Below are 23,469 nucleotides of genomic sequence, written 5' to 3'. Positions count from 1 at the left end.
AGTGCGGCACCATAGTATTAATAATATTCTACTGATCGGCTAGTTACTTGCTATCATGGTAGAATGACAGCAAGTGCTGCGGATGTGTGTCCTCTGATACCGCTTTGAGAAAAAATATGCAAATATGTACCCTATTGGTCTGACAGGTTTGTTTAATATTTAATTAAAAATTTCTGCTTGCACAATGGCTCGAGAGGCTCAAATCTCTTGTTTAAATGTGTAGCAGTGTGTAGCACCACGTTGTGCAAGGTTTGGAAAAAAATAGTTTTGCCTTTGTTGCTGTACTGTATACATTCAGCTTGCATAGCACACATATTACCTCACAAGCACTTAATTTGCCACTGATTCACTTACCTTTAATATAAGTTATGATAGCACCGCATCCTATCGCTATTAATACTGCTAGCGTGCCGGCGCCTTCAATAATCGGCTACTCAGAGAGCTTACCATGAACCGAAACGCAGCCTGTGCGTCTTTTAAGCAACTTAAGAAGACTTAATGAGAATAAAGAATGCTTGAACAACTGTTTGGCGCGATACTCTCGGCTAGAGAGCTAGCAAGCCAGAATGAAATATTTATATGTCCCGCTAAAACGAAACGTTCCGCACTGCTACTCCTTGAACAATATGACGCTGATGTTATTCACAAGCGGTAGACGTCTGGCAGAATACGGGTCCACATCATGCACTGTGCACAAAATCACTGTCTGATATGCTTCAGAACTATTTTAATCAAGGCTAAAGGGTAAACAGTGTGAATGACGTAGAAAGAAAACAGAGGAACAGCGGTTGATTTGCGCTTCCTCTGATTTCTGTTAGCGTCTTTCCCGCTGTTTATCCCTGTGAGGTGCACAGCACATCTTCGGAGGATTTTTGAACGCGGTGCATCGACAGTGGTGCGTCGGACAGCGGAGCGCTGCGCTTGCCAGCCCAGCGTTGCGCGTGTGCACGTGCGAATGGTGCGTGCGAGGCGACGGCGACAGGGAGCGTGGCGAGCACGAGGAGCGCAGAGCTGGCGGGCCAGAAAACCGAGGTATGAAGGGAGACAGCGCAGTGGAGGTCGGGTCATTAATGCGTGGAGGTGGCAGCCGTCCGACGTTGGGTTCGTGCTGCCGTGTCTTCCCTTGGATCACCGACGTATGCCTACAGCGTTCCTTCCAAGCGCAGAGGCGGCAGCCGATGGACTGAGGGTCCGTGCTGCCGAAAGGCACTCTTGGATAGCCTGCTTTAAGCCTCCGGCGTTTCGTGACGCCGTCTGCGGGACATGACTACGTTTTTCCTGCTCCTGCCAAGTTTTTCGGGCTCTTGACGGGAGCCCACCGGCGTCTCCCTGTGGGCCTCTCCGCTCCTAATATCACCTGGGTCCCTTCCGTCACTGTCTTCGACGCAGCGCTAGTGACGCGTCGCACTACAACCACCCGCGTCCGCCCTGTCTTCAAGGCATCCCAGCTTCACCTGGGACGCTCAGTGACTGGTGAACTTTTTCTTTATATTCTGTAGTGTGGCAGGCGTGTTGAGTGTGTGTTTTTTTTCTTGTTTTAGTTTCGTATCGGCTCTTCTCGTTTAAATTATAAACACGGATTCCTTTTGTTTTGTTTGATCTCTTTGTTCTCGTGTCTTGTTCGAACCTGCACGCGATAGCGTTCCCCTTCGCAAAGTCGGGGACGCGCTACCGATTCGCGAAAAACCCTAAGAAATGTATCATTAACTCGCCTGTGTGGCCATAGTGTTAACCTAGCCATCAAATCAAAACCTTAGTTACCTTGCTCGGTACTGGCGTACTCTGCCTAATTGATGAAATGTTTGTGGGCAAGGTAGTGCTTTCTGAATATAAGATGGATAACACCGCTGACACATGAGGCCACACAAGGAGACAAGATTTACGAAACACAGGTGCTCACTCTCAACTGCTTTTCATTGATTGAAGGTAATATGAATTGAGGAAGAGATAAAATAGACGTGAACGACTAAAAGAGTGGCATGTTTTCTCTGAATTCCATATATCCGACATGTCCACATTTTCAGCTTCAAAAAACGAAGTTTCATGTTTCCTGGCATCCACATTCGTTAGAGCTGAAAATACGTGAGCACCAGGAATACGTGGATGCCAGATAAAATGTGACGATTCGGGTCTAAACTGTTCCACAGGAGTTCCCTATGCTATTCTAATGATGTGTTAAAAGCTTTATGTCGGCCAAAGCGGCGATTGCAAGCATGAACTTTTGGGGGACCGTATCCGAAATATAAATGATTTAAAAGACAAGTGCGCAGATTTGGTTGCTCACATCAGTAAATGCAAAGGATGCGTGGCTAGGTTGGGAGACTTCTCAGAGTAGCGGTGAGAATGGCATGTTAGCTGGAAAGAGTACCACATAAAGACATATGGCTGTAGGTATGTGAACCCCATCTTTGTGGCTCTTCGCCGTAAAGTTCGACTAGTTAGAAGTAGCAAACAATGAAGTGGTATTTTTTTCTGTTTTTGTATGTCTGGTTTTCTTGCTGTTTCTTGGTGCGTGTTCGTTTTTTGATGCTGGTTGGTATCATCTCTGATCGTTTCGCTCCTATCCTTTACACTTCTTTCTTGCCTTACATAAGGCATAAGGCTTCCATCTATAAAAATCAGTTCAGAGTCTGCGCTAGTCCCCTAAACCTTTTCTCGTTCTGTGGCAGCATATGGTTGCGCGGTTATATCTGTTATCTTATGATTTCATTCAGAATACAAAAATTCAAATAAAGAAAACAATGAATCATGGCTTTGAATATTTTCTACATCCTAATATTTGCAGGTGGTAATAGGCAATTACGACTATTACGTGCTTAGAGCTTTGAAGCAGTTTTAGGGCGAGCAGATATGGGGCGAGGAAAGAAAACCAGCGGAGTATGACCAAGTCTGAATGAACTTTTCTTCGCCATTCTGCGCATATATTTGACAAATGGTTGCTCACAGGCAAAGGGCAGAATGCAAAATTGGCTGAAGTCTCGAAGTATTCTGCCTTCTCTGGCGCATGTTCCGCCCACACAAAATAAAAGGAAGGTTGTAGTTTTGCACCTCATATTATTACACATGTTTGCTTGCTCATGGTTTGACATGTATGCCTTTGATGCAGAACTACATGCTGCTGTGAACGGTTCTTCTTATTTTAAGTGCTGTAACATTTACTTTGTTGTCTTGCGCAAACCATTTGGTTTCTTCGCAACAAATTTCCTGGTTAGTCGAGAGGATCGCAGTGTCTGCAGCACAGCCCAATTTGAAAATCTTAAGACTGGAATATTCCAGCACCCTCAATTAGATTATCGTATAACACTGTACGAAACTGACCGGCTCTTCCACTATAATCCAGCAGGTAATGCCCACTAATCCACAATATTCCACCAGCTAATCCTCTCTAATCAACCTTTACCCACAAAATAATGAAACTTAATCTCTCTCCTGATGTAGGCCTATTCCCAAAATTTGGTGGGTACTTTGTAAAATTTCGATATTCGAAAGCTGCGAATAATATTGCGTTTTCATTAAGGATGTGTTTAAGGTCCTAAGGTATTGTGTAGGTATTGCCGGTGCCAGCACACGGCGGAAGCAGTTAGTTCATTTTGCTCAATAGGGAAGATACAATTATTGTGGCCTTGAAAGACCACAGTGAACCACAGCGGTTTCGGTAACATTTGGGATGATCAATGTTATTTAATGCGCGATAGCTACAAAGCTCTGTGTTGCGTGAAATTAAATTCAAAAATCGAAAAACATGCTCTATCTGCCTATAAATGCTTACAATATGCAACCAACATATTTCCTTCAGACTGCATTGTTTTCCCCGCTTCCGTGCCTTGCACTTCCATTAATTCAAATAAGGCGCGACTACGCGCCTGTCAGCACTTTCGTCATTCTGGGCATGTGAAACGCCTCACATTTGTGCTCATTCATAACTGGTGTTCTAGTAGACTTGTTAAACATTTACTGCGTCCAATGTTTTGGATGTCCTACAGAAGACTGCTTAGAAATGCGCAAAAAGAAGCTGGCCGCAATATTTTTCATCTTTTGCAACGCAGAAAACACATTTTATTTCTAGTTTCGTGATGTACCAAGTTACTAGAAAAAACATCATGACACGCAACAGGCAAAGATGTACTAAATCTTTTATTTCGTTTCTAATATCCATCTAATTATGCTCACTGCCTCTTCAATGTATTTTTTAGCGTGATGAGTACAGTGGTCCGTAGAGATATCTCATTTCCTCGGTAATTGCCTTCAGGAATGAGTAAGATTCAACGGTAAAATTTCCCAGGTTCATGCTAAAGCTGTCCTCGCCGAGGTCTTCCATCAGCACGCACCTTTTCTTGTAGCTCAGCCGGAGGAGTCGGTGCACCTTTTACACAAAAAAGAAACAAGATCTATATTTAGCGTTCACACAATCCTGGACACCTCCATAAATGATTTTAGAAATCAAATATACTTTTAGAAAATCATAAGTACGTCCCTTCACAAGTATAGATAAAACCGCCTGATTAACCATATTAAAGAGCACCGCCGCGGTGCCTCAGTGGTTAGGACGCTCGGCTGCTGACAAAAAAGACGGTAGTTCTATCCCGGCCGGGGCGGTTGCATTTCGATAGAGGCATGGTGCTACAGGCTCGTGTACCGTGGGATGCCAGCGCACGTTAAAGAACCCCAGATGGCCAAAATTTCCGGAGCCCTTCACTACGCCGTCCCTGATAGCCTGAGACGATTTGGGACGTTCAAGCCCCATAAACCTATAAAGGCACCAGGTTTATGCGCTTGTTGGTGACATGCAACGAAGAACGCCGCACTGATAGATCTACATAAATTGCTACGCCTTTAAAAGAAACATTAATTTGTCAACATCTGCAAATTACAACTTCGAAGTCGGATGCGTTGCATTCAAAGTCCGTTTCTAGACATTCATGTTACAGTCTCTGAAATATTCTCTTCGTCCACCATTCTCCAGCAGAGAACGTTATGTTTAGATGAGTTTCTGAGTTTTAATAAACAAACCGAAAAATTGCTGTACTAGTACTCGCCCCGAAGAGTATAGGAGAGATATTCAGGAAAATATTCCATGGACTGTATTAGCTAAAATAACACTACTTGATCAGAGGGTGAAGGTAGTACAGCATAAATTTTCAAGTTAGCCGCTTATAACGACCGTGCACTGCACGATTTCCACTATTTGGATTTTGCTTTGTTCTATTTTGCGCTCTGCAACCTCGTTGCTAAGTGGATAACTAGATTGACCCGTGTTCAATAGTTAGTTTTTCCTTCCAAAAGAAGTATGTTTCTTGAGTGCGTTACATACATAAAAAAACCCGAAGGGCATAGTTTTTCACTGGCACTGCAGGTTAAGAGCTGATATGAAAATCACTGCTCTTGCTTGCATAGTTGTTGCACCATGCTGGCAGGAAAAACCGCTCGATGTCTCTCTTCAGCGGCAGATGATAGTAGTTCGATCCGGTATCATTAATAATTTTACGCCGGAGCATAGAAGCCATGTAATTCACCATGTTCATCCTTGAACATTGTCATCATTCGGATGCCTACAATGGTTAGTTTTGCAATTCAAAGGCCCTTGCGATAGCTTTCTTCAATAAAATTTGAAACCGAATTATGAAAGCACTCATTTCTCCTTGTTAGGAAGCATCTTATACAATCACCACAGAAACAGGGGTTTTCCTGCGGCAAATGCACATCTTAAACACATGGACTATGTTGGCTGTTACGAGCAGCTGGGATGTGGTTTCGAAATAATCAATTTGCGTTGCTCGCAAAATTTATCTATAGAATTGGAAGAACTCACCAGCTATCTGGTGACAAGTGCGTTGTCGGTTCTGTTGACCGAGATCAGGCCGTAGCCCAGCCCTGGTTATGCAAATCCATCGACACACGGAGTTATTTTTTAGAACCCGGTGAAGAATTGAGAGGCGCCGGGATACAAATTTCAGTCCCCTTGAACGCGAAGCGGATGGTCTACCTCTACGCCATCGCTGCTCAACACACGATTTGCTCAACCCAGCATTGCGCAGGATGCGGAGACCGTCGAAAATGTGCGTTGTTGCGACCACAGAATGGTAAGGTCTCGAATTAGAACCGATTTGAAGAGGGAACATAAGAAACTAGTGAAGCGGAAGTTCTTAACAGGTTAGCAGAAAGAGGAAAAGTAGAGGAATTCAGACTTTCGCTGTTGTACAGATATTCGGCTTTAACTTAGAAAGACGATCTTAATGTTCAATGAATGAATGATAATCTCAATACTACTATTACGGAGTGCGCCGTAGAAGTAAGTGGAAGGATGGTTCAACGGGATACCCGTAAGCTATCTCAGGAGGCGAAAGGTCTAATTAAGAAACGACAAAGCATGAGGGCGCCTAACACTACAGATAAAATAGAACTAGCATAGCTATCGAAGTAAATAAATAAGCGCAAGGTAGACGACATATGAATGTTTAATATGGAGAGATTAGAGCATGTTTTAAAGAACGGAGGTGGCCTAAAACCGATGAAGAGGAAACTAGGCATCGGTAAAAACCAATGTATGCGTTAAGAGACAAGGAGGGGAACGTTATTATCAATTTGGATAGAATAGTGAAAGCAGCGGAAGTGTTCTACACGAATCTATCAAGTAGCCAATGTAATCATAATGTTAATGAGAGCAATGCCTCATCCTGCCAGTAATAAAAGAGGAAGAAAGAAAGCCTTAAGAGCTATGAAAAGGAGGAAATCAGCTGGTGATTATCAGGTAACAGCAGATCAGTTGATGGATGGTGGGGAGATCGTGCTAGAAAAACTAGCCACCCTGTACACGCAATGACTTATGACCTCGGCCGTACCAGAAGCTTTGAAGAATGCGAACATTATCTTAATTCATAAGAAGGAAGACGCCAAGGCCTTGAAAAATTACAGACCGATCAGCTTACTATTTGTTGCCTACAAGGTATTTACTAAGGTAATCGCTGATAGAGTAAGGGCAACCTTAGACTTTAATGAACCAAATGATCAGGCAGGCTTTCGCAAAGAATATTCAACAATTGATCATATTCATACTATCAATCAGGTGATAGAGAAATCCGCAGAATACAACCCACCCCTATATATAGTTCTGAATGATTACGAGAAAGCATTTGACTCAGTGGAAACCTCAGTGGTCATACAGGCATTGCGGAATCAGGGTATATATGAGCCTTATATAAAAATACCGGAAGATATATACAGGAACTGTACAGCTACCACAGTCCTTCATAAAGTCAGCTATAAAAATTCAATAAAGAAGGGGCCGCCGCGGTGGCTGAGTCGTTATGGAGCTCGGCTGCCAGCCCGAAACACGCGAGTTCGATCGCGGCCGCGGCGGTCGAATTTCGATGGAGGCAAAATTCTGGAGGCCCGTGTACTGTGCGATATCAGTGCACGTTAAAGAACTCCAGATAGAATTTTTCGGAGCCCTTTACTACGGCGTCTCCCATAGCCTGAGTTGTTTTGGAAGGCTAAGCCCCTATAAACCAAACCAAACCTATAAAGAAGGGCGTCCGGCAAGGAGACAAAATCTCGCCAATGCTTTTCGCCGCATGTTTACAGGAGGTATTCCGAAGCCTGAATTGGGAACAGTTAGGGATAAGAGTTAGTGGAGAATACCTAAATAATCTGTGATTCGTTGATGACATTGTCTTGCTGAGTCACTCAGGAGATGAATTGCAAAGCATGATCAATAATTTAGACAGGTAGAGCAAATGCTGGGCAGAAAACTTAAAATGCAGAAAACCAAAGTATTGTTCAACAGCTTAGCAAGCAAACGCGAGTTCGTTCACAATTAGTAGGGAAATGCTGGAAGTGGTAAAACAATATGAATACTTAGGGTAGGCAGGACAGCTGATCCTGATTGTGAGAGAGAAATAACTAGAAGGATAAGGATGGGGAGAGCGCATGTGGCAAGTTTTCTCAGATCATGACTAACAGTTTAATATATCTCGGAAGGGAAAAGAATAGAAAATATGTTTCTTACCGGTACTAACCTATGGGGCAGAAACGTGGAGAAACTTAAGCCTTTAGTTTAAGTTATTGACAACTCAGTGACCTTTGAAAAAAAAAATGATAGGTTCAACGTTAAGTGACCGGAAGTGGCCAGGGTGGGTGAGCGAGCAAGCGAGGAAATGAGCGTTAATGACGACCTAGTCGAAATGAAGAGGAAGAAATGGGTTTGGGCAGGAGATGCAATGCGAAGGCAAGATAGTCTCTAGTCCTTGAGGGTACTGCAATAGATTTCAAGAGAAGGAAAGCATAGGACGTGACGGCATGAAGTTAGGTGGATGGATTAGATTAAGAATGCGCGTGTACGATGAGCACAGCTGGCAAAAGACAGGGTTAATTGGGGAGACGTGGGGCTGGCATTTGCCCTTCAGAGGGCAAAGCCAGGCTGATAATGATGATGATAATATGGCAGGCGTCCAAACTCAGACTCGATGCCTTGTTGTCGACAACTCGCTCGATCCACAGGTCTCTAAACCTACAGCGCTGAAAGAGCTGTTATGTTGCGACGATGGCAGCCCGGGAGAACGGCAGTGAAAGGCTACCAAAAAGATATTCCTTATTTGGTTAACTTACACCCGCGAAGAATTGAGCAAAGTTGCAGAGTGACTCAGTGGTTACGGTACTCCGCTGCGAACAACACGGATGCGATCCGCGCTTCGGCGGTCGCATTTCGAAGGAGGCAAAGTACTAGTGGCCTGTATACTGTTCGATGGCAGTGCATGTTAAAGAACACCATTAGGTCAAAATTTCTGCAGTGCTACACTACTGCGTCTCTCATAGTCTGAGTCGGTTTTGGACGTTTAACCCCATAAAACAAAAGAAATCACAACTGAGCAAATTCATGGTGGCGGTTACAAGTGCGCTTGCCTTTCATCTGACAGAATCCTGGGTGCTTTCGCCTACGAATTATTTTACATCCAATGTCCTGAATTTTTTATTCGCAGAAAAAGTATTATTTGCACCTTAAACTATTTTTTTGTCTTATAGGAGCAAACAAAATATTCAGAACATTAGGTGCCTTAGTGTGCAGTTTCTAGAAGGCGCGACAACAGGGGTCAAGGGTAAAAAATGTCCATTGCATGACTTTCGCTCACTATAATGCGTCCTTGTACTTGCACGAGCGGCGGCTGACATTGTGCGGAAATTAGTGAAAGAGTTTTCATTAATTCAAGGCTGACGTTTCTATTTCCCCCAATTCCACCCTGGTTGACCTTTGCACCATGAGATCTTGAATCGCCGCTGTATCTTAGGTGTGGCTTATGGCTGGCGATTGTCGTACGCTGCACAACCCTCAGAATTGAAACCCGAGACTGGGAACCTAACCCGACCTCGGCAGCCTTTCTTCCTCTCTTTTAGTAATTGTTTCAACCACCCCTACTTCAACGGAATCCTGTAATACGCCATCTGTCCACCAGTCAGTCGACACCAAGGATAAATGATCTTCATATAGCAATAGTCTCTGCAGGAAGCACATTCCAGATTTCCTGCTCCTTCCTTGTCATACCTCTTGCGATCTTTTGTTGGCACAACTTTATCGCTTGTGGTAACCTGTGTGCCGCCTCGGCTGTCATACCATTTCCCGACTGTCAAGTCTACTCCACTGACACAGTTTTTTTTCATTTCATAACATTCTCTTACTTATTTCCACATATCCGCATCAGCGGCCAAAATGCAGGTAAGAGTCCGCTCTAAGACTGTCTCGATGCGATGTCTGCACCATCAGCAGCATCCGCTAGCAGAGCAGAATTGCAGTCCCAATAGCTGTCTGTCACTACGACAGCTGTTTTCATCCTCTTTTCCGCAGAGCACACTTATGGTACTTAAAGCCTTTGGGTCTAACTGCAAACATTAGGAAGTTGCCTGTTAGCCAGTATAACGTGATTTCTTGATGTTAATTGGTAATTTACGCAGTACAAAATTACGACTAAACCATTCCATTTAGCCCGTTGGCTCGAAAACGCGACATACCGTTTGCAACTTAAGTTAGGCCCGCATGTTACAACAGTTTTTATTTTTTGAATAGGAGCTGTTATATAGAAGCAGGTGTACTGAAATACATTATTTTGCAGCTCATTGTTTGTTGCTATGGCGACCGAAGTGAAAAAAAAAGACCGGGGCTGAAAGATCCTTTTCAACGCGCAAACAAGTCCGTAAAGAAGCTCGCTTATAAGGCAACAGTTGTCACTTCGCCGTTATGTGGTGGCCGAGCACCTTGAAACATTATCTAAAACAAGGGTATCGTCGGCCGTGCGTTCGAGCTCGTTGCACGAGCTAGTAAAGGATTTATCGCTAATTCACCCCCGTAGGTCACAAGAGGTTATAACACATAAGGAACTTGATACTTTTAAGCACTAAAGCAACTACAGTAGTCTAGAACAATATAGAAGCAGTTTCAAGTGGCTGCGATAAATCGAGAAAAACCCGCAACTGCACTCACAAACAAGGTAATAAAGCAGCATGCCGGAGACATAGAGCATGAACAAAGAGGACAAACTTTCGCTGGAATATTCCGTTGTACGCATGCAGAGTGAAAGCAGCCTCGTGCACAGACTCAACGATGGCCCTCAAGAGATGACTAATAAGTTGCTTCACTACGGGCATGTCCGGGTCAGCCCGCCCAAACAACTTTTTCATGAGATGGACATACACGAAGAGGCTCGCGGTTGGCAATTTACTCATGCCTGCTGGAGCAATTCAGTTTCTTCCTTTCAAAGCGCCGTGCTCAGGACTTTTGAACAGAGCCTTCAAGTTTTTCTTTATTGGTAATGACCAGTTACAGTTTCAAATCCTCGTACGATCAGCGCGCTCCAGCAAAAAGAGCATGTGCTGCAGCTTAGAATCGTCAGCTCACCTATTTTACAGGGCCAGACATTAAAATTTCTCGAGCATGTCCTCCTTGTCTTGGACTGAAAAACCTAGAAGGATCGTAGGCCCCATGGCCATCTAAAACATGGGCCGAAGGAGTGACGGCAGTCTGCATAGTTATTGGTTCTTGAGCGGTTATTCAAGAGCGTACTAGGCCATAAGTTAGCCTCCTTGTGGGGCTAAACTGTAGAGGTTCAAATTCCAGTCGACCATTGCGCCGATGCCTGGCTTGATGCATAGGCGTATTCTCGACGGTGCAGACTCCACGGTTGTTTCAGTCATCGAAAAGTGTGACAATAATCGTGATAAGCACTGTGCGCGCGGCCATACCACTAATACCCGCTGAGATATGCGTTATGCCTTACTTTCCTTCACCCAGTTCTCGCATAAGTGATGTGACCATTCTGGCTGTATATATTGCATGACGAAACATTAAAAGGGTCCTTTCTTGGTCACTATCACGAGCGTCTGTGTGACTGGTCTGCCATGGTGTCTGAAGTGGGATGAAGGCCGGCTGTGATCAGGCACCGCAACAGCACCGTCAACAACAGGATGACCAGAAGCTGCTGAAACAAGAGCAAGTCGTCGCGGTGGCAGGCGACAAGCAACACTTCGGAATGGCAGGAATGAAGAATCCCAGGCCCTTGGACTTCAAGAACGTCGCGGACTCGCCCGCCTGTATGGACGAATCTGACTACAGATTCGCCTCCGGACTACACCAGAAGCCAGCCGAAGTTCAAGCAAGAACTCTTCTCTCTACAATGGGCAGAAAGTGGCGGGAGATTGTTCGGTCACTAAATGTCAAAAATGAAGAAATGTGGTACCTCAGATTTGTAGAGTCAATGTTTTAGAGCTACTTTGTCCACACTAGGAATACAGTCTACGAGAATGTTCGGTTTATTCAAGGCCGTCAGCAGCTGGGCGAAAAAGTAGACCAGTTCGCAACCGAGCAAAACAGGCTAGCGCATAGATGCGAGTTCAAAGGCATGAAGGACCGCCTAATTAGAGACAGGTTCGTAGTCGGTCTACGGGATAAGACTCTATCGGAAGAACTACAATTGGATTCGAAGCTCACACTAAACACGGCTTTGGCAAAAGCGCGTACGAGCAAAACGGTGAAGCAGCAAGCCGCGCTAAAACGTGACGACTGTACGGTCCCGGAAGCTTGTATCGGCGCAGTAAGTCCAGGAAAGCCGGAGGAAAGGGGATTTTCACGCGGACAGAAGAATGCTTATCGTAAAAAGAGCTGCAGCTTCCGCGCAGCTGAGTCTCATCCGAGAAGCAGTTGCCCAGCGCTACAAGAAAGGTGCAGGTTCTGCTGAAAGTTCTGCCACTTCGAAAAAACGTTCCGATAAAAGCATGCAGATGGGAATCTCGACGGCATTGCCGAACCTGATAAGAAATTTCTTGGCACGGTCGAGAAATCACAGAACAGAACGTCTGCGCACTTCCTCAAAGTACTGATAAACGACCACGAGGTTGGCATGAATAGATACTGGAGCAGAAGTGACTGTCGCAGGTGAAAAGTCTCTTTTCCTTCCGTGTTTCCTGAACCAAGCAGGCGATCTGATCGGGCCGAGCAACGCAAGCATCCGTGCAATCGGAAAATTTAATGCTGAAAAGTTTCGAAATAAAACCGTTCGCAGCAAACTATTTACGTTGTGCAGAACTTGCGCACGCCCTTGTTGGGATTGCCGCCTATCAAAGTCCTAGGAATTCTACACTTTCCAGATGAATTGCTTACTGCTGGTGACGTAGTAAGCAGGTATAGTAAGGTATTCCAATAGACGGGGTCCTTATCTCGGGAACATATGATACGCCTCGTGCCGAATGCAATCTCGTACGCGGTGTTTATACCCCGGCGGACTCCTATACCCATGAAAGAGACGGCCAAAGAAGACCTGGACAGGCTAGAATGAGAAGGAATGATAAAAAGGGTTGAAGAGCCGACAGAATGGTGCGCGCCTATTGTCCCCGTAATGAAGCCGTCTGGAGCAGTAAGAATCTGCGTGGTTTTAACGCAACTGGACCAGTTTGTAAGACGGGAGCGCCATCAGCTGGCAACGGTGGAGCAAGTCATGCGCAGTTTTCAGGAAGCTAAGGTCTTCTCTAAACTGGACGCAAATTCCAGATTCTACCAAATACGGCTTTCCAAAGATTGTCAGAAGTTGACCACTTTCATTACGCCGTATATGGGCGGTACTGCAGCTGCAGGTTACCGTTCGGGATCGCATCTGCACCAGAAATTTTCCAAATAAAGTTCTCGCAAGTCCTAGAGGCCCAGGTGGTGTGCTGAACTATATGTACGACATTTTCGTGTACGGCAAGAACAAAATGGAACACGGCAGCCGCCTTTGTCAAGTGTTCAACCGGCTGCAACAAACTGGCGTGACCCTTAACAAAGCAAAATGTTTTTCTGTCAAGCAGGTAACCTTTCTTGGTATGATCTTCGACGGCAGCGGTGTGCGCCCAGATCCTGAAAAGCTTAGGGCTATCAAGCAGTTGCCCCGACCTGAAAACGTAGCTGAAGTTCGTTCCTTGCTAGGCATGATGTACCACCTCGCAAGGTTCCTTCCTGGCGCTGCGTCTATGTCGGCGCCACTGGGCAGCCTCCTCAGAAAAAAAAAGCGATTGGTCTTGGGAAGCCCAACAACAAGACACCTTCGAAAAAATCAAAACTACTCTCAGCTGGAACAAGTGCCTTGCACGGTACAACCCAGGGTAGCCGCGAATCGTGTCTGCGGATGCCTCTTCGCAAGGACTTGGTGCTGTTCTACTCAAAGATCAGCCCTCAGGCGAAAGACGTCCTGTAGCATATGCCTCTAGATCGCTTACGAAGACTAAGCAGAGGTATTCACAGCTCGAGAAGGGAGCGTTGGCTTTGACGTGGGCAGTGGAGCGCTTCGAAGAATTCCTGAGAGGTCTCACGCTCATGTTTCAGAAAAATCACAAGCCCCTCCTCCCGTTGCTAGGTCGTGATCCCCTAAACTCTCTTCGAGCTAGAATTCAAAGGTTCAAGATGCGTCTCATGAGATAGTCGTTCACACTTACAAACGTCCCAGGCAAAAGCATCGCACGGCGGACAGTCTTTCTCGGGCTAGAGGGATGAACACGAGACTAGCCACCGGAGAACTGTCTGAAGCTTATGTCTCGGCATACGGTGACGGAGTTGTCCACGCTCTCAGATATGCGCTCTCACAAAACATACTCGACCGCATACGCTCAGAGCAGTCAAAGGATCCAGAGTACGCCTCTTTGCTCGAAGCGTGCGTGCACGGTTGCTGCTCTGAAAAAGGCCGGGCACCACAAGTTCTAAAACAGTTTTCGGCATATCGTGGCAACATCACGGTGTGCAAGAAGCTACTTCTGAAGGACTCCAGACTAGTAATTCCACGACCGCTGCGTAAAGAAATGCCGCAACGATTCCACGAAAGACATCAGGGCGTCATCCGCTGTTGCGCAAACGCTAAAGAATCAGTCTGGTGGCCAGGCATAAGCGAGGAAATAGCAAGAACCTTTGCCAGCTGCCCAACGTGTGGGCAAGAGCACGCCCAATTTTTTCAACTGGTCATCCATGCTGAAACAACGGAGGTTCCATGGGAAAAAATATCGGAGTGGATTTATTCGAGATGAAAGGAGCTGTCTATCCTGCTGTTGTCGATTACCACTCCAGGTATCCTGAGCTGGTCCTGCTGGATCGAGGAAAATGGTCAGAGGTGGGCATCAAGCATCTGAAAAGTATCATCGCCAGGCACGGGATCCTGAAAACGGTGATATCGGACAATAGTCCACAGTTCATCTCATTTGCTTTCATTAACTTTGCAAGATTCTGCAGCTTCAAGCTCGTTACGACGAGCCCTCGTTACCTGCAGGCTAACGGGGAAGCTTAGCGCAAGGTAGGGGCTCTCAAAAGGCCGCTGAAGAAGAAGCAAGAGCCCTACATTGCCTTGCTGAACTAGAGAATTTCCGCGGGGCCAACCGGCTATAGTCCAGCGCAACTGCTAATGAGCCGTCGCTTACGCTCAAGAGTGCCATGCATGCCTTCCGCGCTAAAGCCTCGAGCAGTCTGTCGACGCTTTTTGGAAAAAAACAAGACGAAAATTGCCGACAGAAACAAAAGCTGTATTTTGAGAGACGTCAAGCTGCTAGACCTCTTCCCAGTTTTTCTGCAGGTAACCAGGTGTGGCTGCGAGAGAGGTGCTTCCAAGGTAAAGTCCTTCGTCCATCTTCGACACCAAGGTCCTACTGGGTCCAGACTGAAGGGGGAGCCATACGCCGAAACAGACAGCATCTGGTGTTGCTCCCTGACGAAGAACCAACCCCGCACAGGTCGACCAGCGTGAGCAAAGTGCTCAGCCAGCTTACAGAAACAAGCACCAACGACTTGATCACACGAACTGCTTCTGATTCGCTTGACAAGACCATCGTGCCGGAACAGTCACCTAACAACACCAAAGCGAACGTACCTGAGAAAAACTTTAACATCAGTGCAACGCGATATGGGCGCATCGTACGAATGCTGAAAAACTTTGTATCAGTGACTGCATGCTGAAGTATATTTCTTTGTGGGCACACAGTACTTGTAAAACCGGGGAAGATGTAACAGTCATCATGATAAGCACTGTGTGCGTGGCCGTCCCGCTGATACGCGCTGAGATATGCGCTATGCCTTCCTTTCCCTCACCGAGTTCTCTCATAAATCAAGTGACCGTTCTGGCTGTATATATTATTGGTTTACATTCTTTTTCTGGCTGCCCCACCATACTTTTTGTATATATTGCGCGACGGAACAAAAAAAGAGGTCATTTCTTGGTCACCACCAGGAGCGTCTGTATGACTGGTCTGACAAAAAGGGGCGGGACGCAACGACAACGCAGACACAATAAAGCACCTGTTCTTCGCAGTGTATTCTTACCCACTCGGCTTGATAGGCATCCTCGAGTGGTTGGAACCCGCCTCTCTGGACGAGTCCGGACCATGCTTGAAGCACGTATAGAGTATTAATCAAGCGATCCAGAGCGACCTCTAGTCGATGTCACGTGTAGATAAGACCGTACAAAAAGACCGCAGAGCGGCGGTGGGCTTTATGGCTATTGTTGAATGTCTTATGAAGAATAATAGCACTTCTGCAGTACAGAACGGTGATAAGCAATGCACCGTGTTAGCATTCGCCATTGAAAGCTAGACTTAGAACGTTGCATTCCGGCATGGGGAAGAAACAGGCACTCGGTTCCAATTATACGCCATGTGAGCTCATCTGTCTAAATGCCACCCTATATTTTCAGTAGCCGGCCGCCATTGTAGCTCTGCCCGCGCTTCTCTTGCGAGAAAATAGACAATCGAGCAGTTCTCAACCTGTCCGCAAACGTCAGCAAGGCGTCGGAAGTCGGTCATGTCTGCTTGGGGTGCCCCTCAGGAAATTTTTTTTTGCGCATCAGCATTAAAGACAGAATGTAAGACACATAAAACATATCGCGCCAAGTTAAAGCCTATGAGTATGGAGTAGGCACGAAATGCCTTGAGAATACTTTTTTGATAAAATTTTATGTTGGTTGGTTCGATTTATAAGGTTTAGTGTCACAAAGCGGCTCAACCTATGAGAGACGCCATAGTGAATGGCGCAGAGAATTTCGACTACGTGGTGTTCTTTTACTGAAATCTTATGAATCACTGGACAGAGGATAAGAGCTGGATTCAAATAATTTTTGTTTCGTTTATTGGTGAATACGTGCCAAGCGTGAGGCTACAGCTTAAAGTATTTCAAACATTGTTTAAAGGCATGCATTTTATATTTTTGTTAAGAGATATAGTACATATTACGGTCCTCCTTTTGTTGAGAAATGAGGTGCATACATTGCTAAATCCAATCTATTGTGCATGACAAGATGTTAGCTCAAGTAATATACATTCCGCAATCCGAACAGCCCTCACGAGGAGGGAAAAGAGAGACTGCCGACCGCTTCTGTCTTTCTCAAAGTTCCATAATTTCCTTCCACACTTTTTTACCGCCAAACAGAGGAATGAAGGCTGCACGCCTATTGCTGCCAATATCTGCGAATTTCCACGTTGGAGTTTGACACCAGTGGTGTCACTCCAAGAAAACTAAAAGCGTCGTACGTTGATACTAAGTAAATGGTCGTAGATGTATTTTGCGGCTACTTACGAGCCCCTGAAATGTGCTGCGTGGGAACCCGTAGGTATTCCTAAAAGGTATTGTAAGTAGTACGGAGGCCAGCCATACTACTCATACTCACCTTACGACTGTTAGTCTCCGGTTTGGCCTATATCTTGCGCAATCATGCTACCTTCCCCATGCCGGTCCCGCAGTCGGGCAATGCCCTCTCAACCGGCTATGCACCCGAACCAACCGCCGAAAAGCGATCCGGAGGCCATTTCAGTGAATTTAGAGCGCCAAGAGACTAATAAAAACGTGCTTCCACGAGAACAGTGATCCATCGCTGGGAGTAGGAGATTTGTGCACATGCACCGTGACGCAAAATAAAAACAAATTAACAAAGGTGTGCGACACGAACAAAGTAAAATGAACAAAGCATGCGGAGGAGGCAATAAACAAGAACACAAAATATAAACAAAACAACAAGAAGCGGTAACAAACATTGTTTTCTCTCTAGCAAAGATCATTCAAAGATATAAAATGGGCCCGCAACGATCGAAGTGATTGAACGTGGCTTTAAAACGAGGGCCAGCTACACACGTAAGAAATTTCTCAAAGATCACGGTTAAATCGCAGTACAGTCGAAAGATCAGTATTGTAGTCACTTAAATTGATATTTTATTCAAGACGCAGCCAGAACTTCAAGTAGGTAAAATTGCGAGGTAATTTTCACAACCTGTGAAGTGCATGCGAAATGAGCAAGATACCTCAAGACAGTCGTGCTTGGATTAGAACCGGAAACGACCTCGGAAGAGCTCCGCTTGTTGATACGAGCAGATAGTCACGAGGTTTACGGCGGAAGAATGCTGGGAAGTCGGCGTTTGCGGTGGTTTTCCTTAAACTGGCGAGATGTGCACATCTACATGAAAATCGACAGTGGACCAAGAAAATGTAGGCCCTAAAGTAATACCATGTAATATTGCCAACCATGCAAAAACGCACGCTGGCAACACATTTGCCTGATCCCATAGACCGCCCTATGCAGCAACTGTAAAAATGAGAACATGACAGAAAACTATGGGAGCAGCCACGAATACAAAATCTGTGGACTTCCCCACGTCATTGGAGGAAGGGGAGGAAGAAGCTCTAACCGTGAAAGAACAGAGAAAGAGAGCCAGGTAAGCCCTCCCGAGCATCAGTGAGAGCTCCTTGTTCGATGCGAGCAAACTCCAAGAAAGACTGCAAAAGGGGCGATATTTGAGCTAATTCGTTAATGATAGTGGAACGAAACAGCGCGAAAGCACAGGACTGCCGAAAGGAAGTACACAGACACAGTTGTGTCTGTGTATTTCTTTTTTGTGGTCCCGTGTTTTCGCGCTGTTTCGTTCCAGTCCGAAAAAGACGCTCGTTGCGAAAGAGACTAGAAATCTGGTTCAAGGCTGAAATCCAGGTTTCCGTCGAAAAGCCGAGGAGATGGCGTGTAAGTGAGCAGGATGGGAATGGTCTCCAGATTTTTTATAGAGGATGAGTGACTCTCGCTGAGCCGAGCCGCAACATGAAGTGATAAGACTTTAACGAGCAATTGAAAACCAAAGAGAAGTCTACTCTCAGATCACCATGTTATGAAAGAACATAACACGATTAAAAAGGTGCAAATTGACGGAAATGAGAAGTGTAGCGAGCTGAGACTCGAATAAGGAAATAAAACTAATGATATGACAAAAGTGTACCAAAAACTATAAATTGTGTGAAAAGAAATCGTTGTATTGAGGATGATAAAGGAAAAATCACAAAAACCCGTCAAATGCTCGCTGACATGAGCGCTAGCGCAATAAACCTGGATTAGAAAGTTACTGTCGTGTAAAAAGAGAAAGAGAACAGGAGAAAGAAGCCGATCTAACCGGCTGCTGAAGCGCTCATTTCAAAACCTAGAAGATAAAGGTGCCCATTCATCATGACCATCATCATCCTGACTGCATCCACTGCAGGGCAAAAACGTGTACCATGTCTCTGCAATGAAATCTGTCCTTTGCCAGCTGCGGCTACCATATACTCACTCACTTCTTAATCTCATTCGGCCATCTAACTTTCTGCTGCTCCTTCCTGTGCTCGCCTTCTCTTCGAATTCCTTCCGTAACCCATTAAGACCAGCAGTTATCTTGTCTTCGCGCTACATGTCCGGCCCAATCCTTTCTCTCCCTATTCATTTCGACGAGAACGCAATTCACGTTTGTCAAATAACCCATTGGCCAATAATAACTAGAAAAATAATGCGCCTTAAGCAGTGAGGACCTGGAAGTAGAATTATAGATCCATTTATTGTAAAAACAAGAATAATTCTAGCTCACTATAAGAGACAAGCAGGGTGTCAATGACTAAAAGAAAACCGATCCCGAACAAATCATAATTACAAGTTACGAAACTCACGTCGCAGACCGGACGACACGGACTGCCGCCCTCACCCGTCAAGAAGGAACAGCAGACCGACCATCGGGTCGAACACTTCCTATATGAAAAAACCCGGGGATGAAGAAGGAGCAGACAAATGTCCTCAAGGTGGGCAGCGCGCCGAGAACCCTCACGACACTGATATATTTCTGTGAGGGGTGAAGACGAAGATTAAAGGTGGTACTTCTCCGAAACTTCAACGCACGTAACGCTAGCTAGGTTTACAGGACAGACAAGAAAGGCATGGATGCACACAGCGCAACCCAGCAACATTAATTAAACTGCTCAGATGACCAGCGCACTTCAACCTGGATTGGCAACACAGTCTACAGGGCCACAAGCACCGCCCTGACTTTTGCTACGGCCATTGCAGAGGTCGGGTAGACAAGTCTCAATGAGACGACAAGGCGTGCAAATAGAGATCGTTTATCGGATGGCACATATAAGACTCGAAAAAACCAAGATCGCCTAGTGGGAAGGTTTCCGCAAGGAAGGCCGCCCTAGTGCAGACCATCGTGAAGAAAGTGTGGGAATGTGAATTTACCACAAACGAAGGACCACTTGGAAGCCTACCCAATGGCGCTCCGCCTCTCGGAGTCCTGGAATATTAGAATAATAGAACAGAAATCGAATGCTTAAAAAGCGCATCTCTGACATCAACTAGCAGGCGGCTCAGATAACTGAACTCAGCAGAGAAAACTGGATTCACGCCTGCAATAGCTTTCAGGGTTCCACATCAGTAGTGTCGTTCCCAAGTATAAAGGAACTAAATAATCCGCGAGGATGCTAAAGAAAGGCTGGTCGCCAAGTACCCACCCATCTCTCGTTCAGATCATCCAAAGTGCGCGAGAAAACCCAACCCAGAGCGATACCGCCCTTTTCCTGTGTGGCGATAAACGCGGCCCTGAGCAAGAGAAAGCTTTCCCGAAGCGCTTCGTGGCACTGATACACGTCTAGTATGCCAAGGTTTCGAACACCTTTCTTCAAATCGCAGGAGGAGAGGCCGAGTAGCTTGCGGCTTGATGAAGAGTTTTATAGAAAGGTACTTTGTGGCAATAGGGTAACCTAAATGCTTAGGCAGTGAACGGAGATTTAGAAGTTATGAGCATGTGAGTATGGCTCTTCTATCTGTAAACTATGGTTGATTGCTTTCTACATGGAGACTGTTTATGGGTGATGTCCTATATGCACCAGTGGAGAGCCGCAAACCTAAATTATGTACTGGATCTAGCCGTTTGAGGTAAGATGCTCTCGCTGACCCATACACTATGCATCCGTAATCCCGGGTAGAGCGTACTACAGAGCGGAATATTTGTTAGAGACATGTCCTATCTGCTCTTCAGTGATTTTTCGACAGCAGTTTAGTCTGTTCAGAGATCGAGATGCCTTCTTTTTCAACGGATTTATGCGAGGCAGGAAGGTGAGCTTTCTGTCGAATGTTATACCTAGAAATTTATGGGGTTTTTTCGCGGGTAAGTCTATTTCGTTCAGGTGTAAGGTGGGATCTATCTGCATACCTCGTCTGAGTGAGAAAAGAATGGCCATCGATTTCTGTGGAGGAAAACGGAAGCCATTTTGGTCTGCCCATGTAGCCAGTTTATTTATTGTTAGCTGTATCAGTCGTTCACATGTTGGTGTATTTGAGGATGTGTAAGCTATCTGGTGATCATCTGCACAGACTGTATACATCACGGACCTTGGGATTATTTTTCTGATAGAGTTCATTTTTACAATAAAGAGTGTTGTGCTCAGAACACATCCTTGAGGTACTCCGGTTTCTTGGTTAAACTTCCTTGAAAGGGGTGAGCATAGGTGGACCTGAAATGCACGGTTATACAAAAAGTCTTTAAGGCAGTTCAACATCCTGCCGCGGATGCCCAGTTCAGCCATGTCCTGAATAATCCCAAACCTCCACGTTGTGTAAAACGCCTTCTCTAAATCGATGAAGACCGCGAGACAATGCTGTCTGTATATAAAAGCCTCAAGAACAGTGTTTTCAAGACGAACCAGGTGGTCGGTGGTGGACCAAGCCTTTTTAAAACCGCATTGATGGACATCCAGAAGCTCCCGGTCTTCTAGCACCAATGATAGTTCATATTCAATACATTTTGAAAAGATTTTGCTAGAAAGCTAGTCAGAGCTATGGGCCTATAGCTGCTAGGAAGGGTAGAAGGTTTTCCGGGTTTTAATAGTGGAACAATAATTGCCATCTTTTAGGCTTCAGAAAGTTTCCCCGATAATCAAACTTTGTTAAAAAAATTAAAAGTGCCTCCACAGCCGGTACAGAGAGATCAGCCAGCATTTGATAATGTATTTCATCTAGACCAGGTGCAGTTTGCTTACCAGCGGATAGTACTTTATTAATTTCTTGGATTATAAGTATTTTATTGTAGGTTCTTTTGAACTGCCACTTGTCGGGAGTCTTTTTTTTTCAGGTATCTTTTTGTATTTGAGGAATGATTCTCTATAGCGAGATGAACTGGCAACCGCGGAAAAATATTCGCCCAAAATATCTGCCTGTTCTTCTAAATTTGTCTGTATGCCAGGGGTTTATAGAAACGGAACTGTGAGTGGGGAGTAGGTGCCATTTATCTTTTTTAACATCTCCCACATTTGTTTTGACGTGATAGACCTGTTTATTGAGGACACGTAACTTTGCCATGACATTTTTTCTGCATTACGGCGAATATATCGGGCTTTTGCTCTGAACTTTTTGAAATTCATAAAATTCTCCTGCGTTGGGTACCTACGTAAAATTCCGCAAGCTTTGTTTTGCTTCTTTTTTGCATCTCGGCATTCTTGTGTATACCAAATTTTGCGATTCTGCTTTACTACTCCAGATGATCGAGGAATTGCTAGGCGTGCAGCGGTTAAATTACAGTTTGTGATAGGTTCATTCAGTTCATCTATGCTGAGGTCGTCTGAAACTATTTTATCTAAGCTTGCCCTTTCTCCAAAAAGTGCTCAGTCGGCTACATGTAACTTCCATCGTCAGGGTTTTGTTCGGGTGAAATGCGGTGGGGATGTTAGGCTTATTATTACAGGGAGGTGATCGCTGCCGTACGGGTTATCGATGACATCGCATTTAAAATCACAAAAGAGAGAGGCTGAACTAAAAGATAAATCTGTGGAGCTCAATTTTCCCGTTCTCGGAGAGCAGTATGTATCTTTGCCGGTGTTTAGGAGGCAAACATTATTACTTAGAATAAAATCTTCTAAAATATGCCCTCTTGCATCAGTGCGTGTACTTCCCCAAAAACCGGAGTGGGCATTAAAATCACGAAATAGCAGATATGGTTCTGGTAGCTGTTCTAAAATGGATTCTAAATCATGAAGTCTTACTGTTCGGTGTGGTTCAAGATATGCGGTACATATTGTGCGTGTTTTAAAATTAAGGATAGTGACTGCGACGGCTTCGAATTTGGTATTAAGTTTATCTCGCGGGTTGCTACACCATTCTGGATGACAATAGCAACACCTCAAGACAGTTTGCTTGCTAGCTCTCGGTCACACCGAAAGACATTGGACTTGATTAAAATATTTTTTTTTGTTTTGGACCTAAGTTGGTCTCCTGTAAGCATAAAGCCACCGGTGAAATTGTGTTTAAAAGTTCTTTTATGTCATCGTAGTTATTGATTAGTCCTCGGCAGTTCCACTGCATAAGGAACGCCATGTTTGATGAGCGAAGCTAAAACTTAAGATACCAGCTTTTGGGGTGCCAATGAAGGGGTATTTTCTTTTTCGCTCCAGAGAGCTCCGCCTCTGCTGCTGCAAAGGCGAGTTCTGAGTTGTGTCCATCGCCTCACTAGAGGCCCTAGACTTCCGCGGTGAACCCGCGGGTGTATGGTTCGCGGGCTTCTCCCGACTGCGGAAGCCTTGCGGGCGGCCGACTTAGGGGCTGGCGGGACCTTGTTTAGAGGTGGCAGGGCAGCCTTCGCTGCGTCTGCCGGGGGCGTGGGTGGTCCTGCTTCAGGCTTTGCCTGGGCAGTGGTCGAAGCCTGGTGTGGTGT

General features: G+C 45.4%; 1 protein-coding gene and 1 pseudogene across 1 annotated transcript in view; one reads left to right on the top strand and one right to left on the bottom strand.

Moving 5' to 3' along the window:
• Positions 1 to 4,189: 4,189 nt before the first annotated feature.
• Positions 4,190 to 23,469, bottom strand: part of LOC144129564 (uncharacterized) — a 920,144-nt gene continuing 900,864 nt past the window's right edge. The window contains exon 16 of the mRNA XM_077663706.1: positions 4,190 to 4,363. Within this exon, the coding sequence (XP_077519832.1) occupies positions 4,190 to 4,363 (174 nt within the window). The remainder of the gene's footprint in view (positions 4,364 to 23,469) is intronic.
• On the top strand, positions 11,514 to 12,631 carry LOC144130172 (uncharacterized; annotated as a pseudogene).

The sequence above is a fragment of the Amblyomma americanum genome, chromosome 4, assembly GCF_052857255.1.
Source record: "Amblyomma americanum isolate KBUSLIRL-KWMA chromosome 4, ASM5285725v1, whole genome shotgun sequence".
NCBI lineage: Eukaryota > Metazoa > Arthropoda > Arachnida > Ixodida > Ixodidae > Amblyomma > Amblyomma americanum.
The sequence above is the reverse complement of the archived record's forward strand: the minus strand, read 5'-3'. Positions and strand labels throughout refer to the sequence as shown.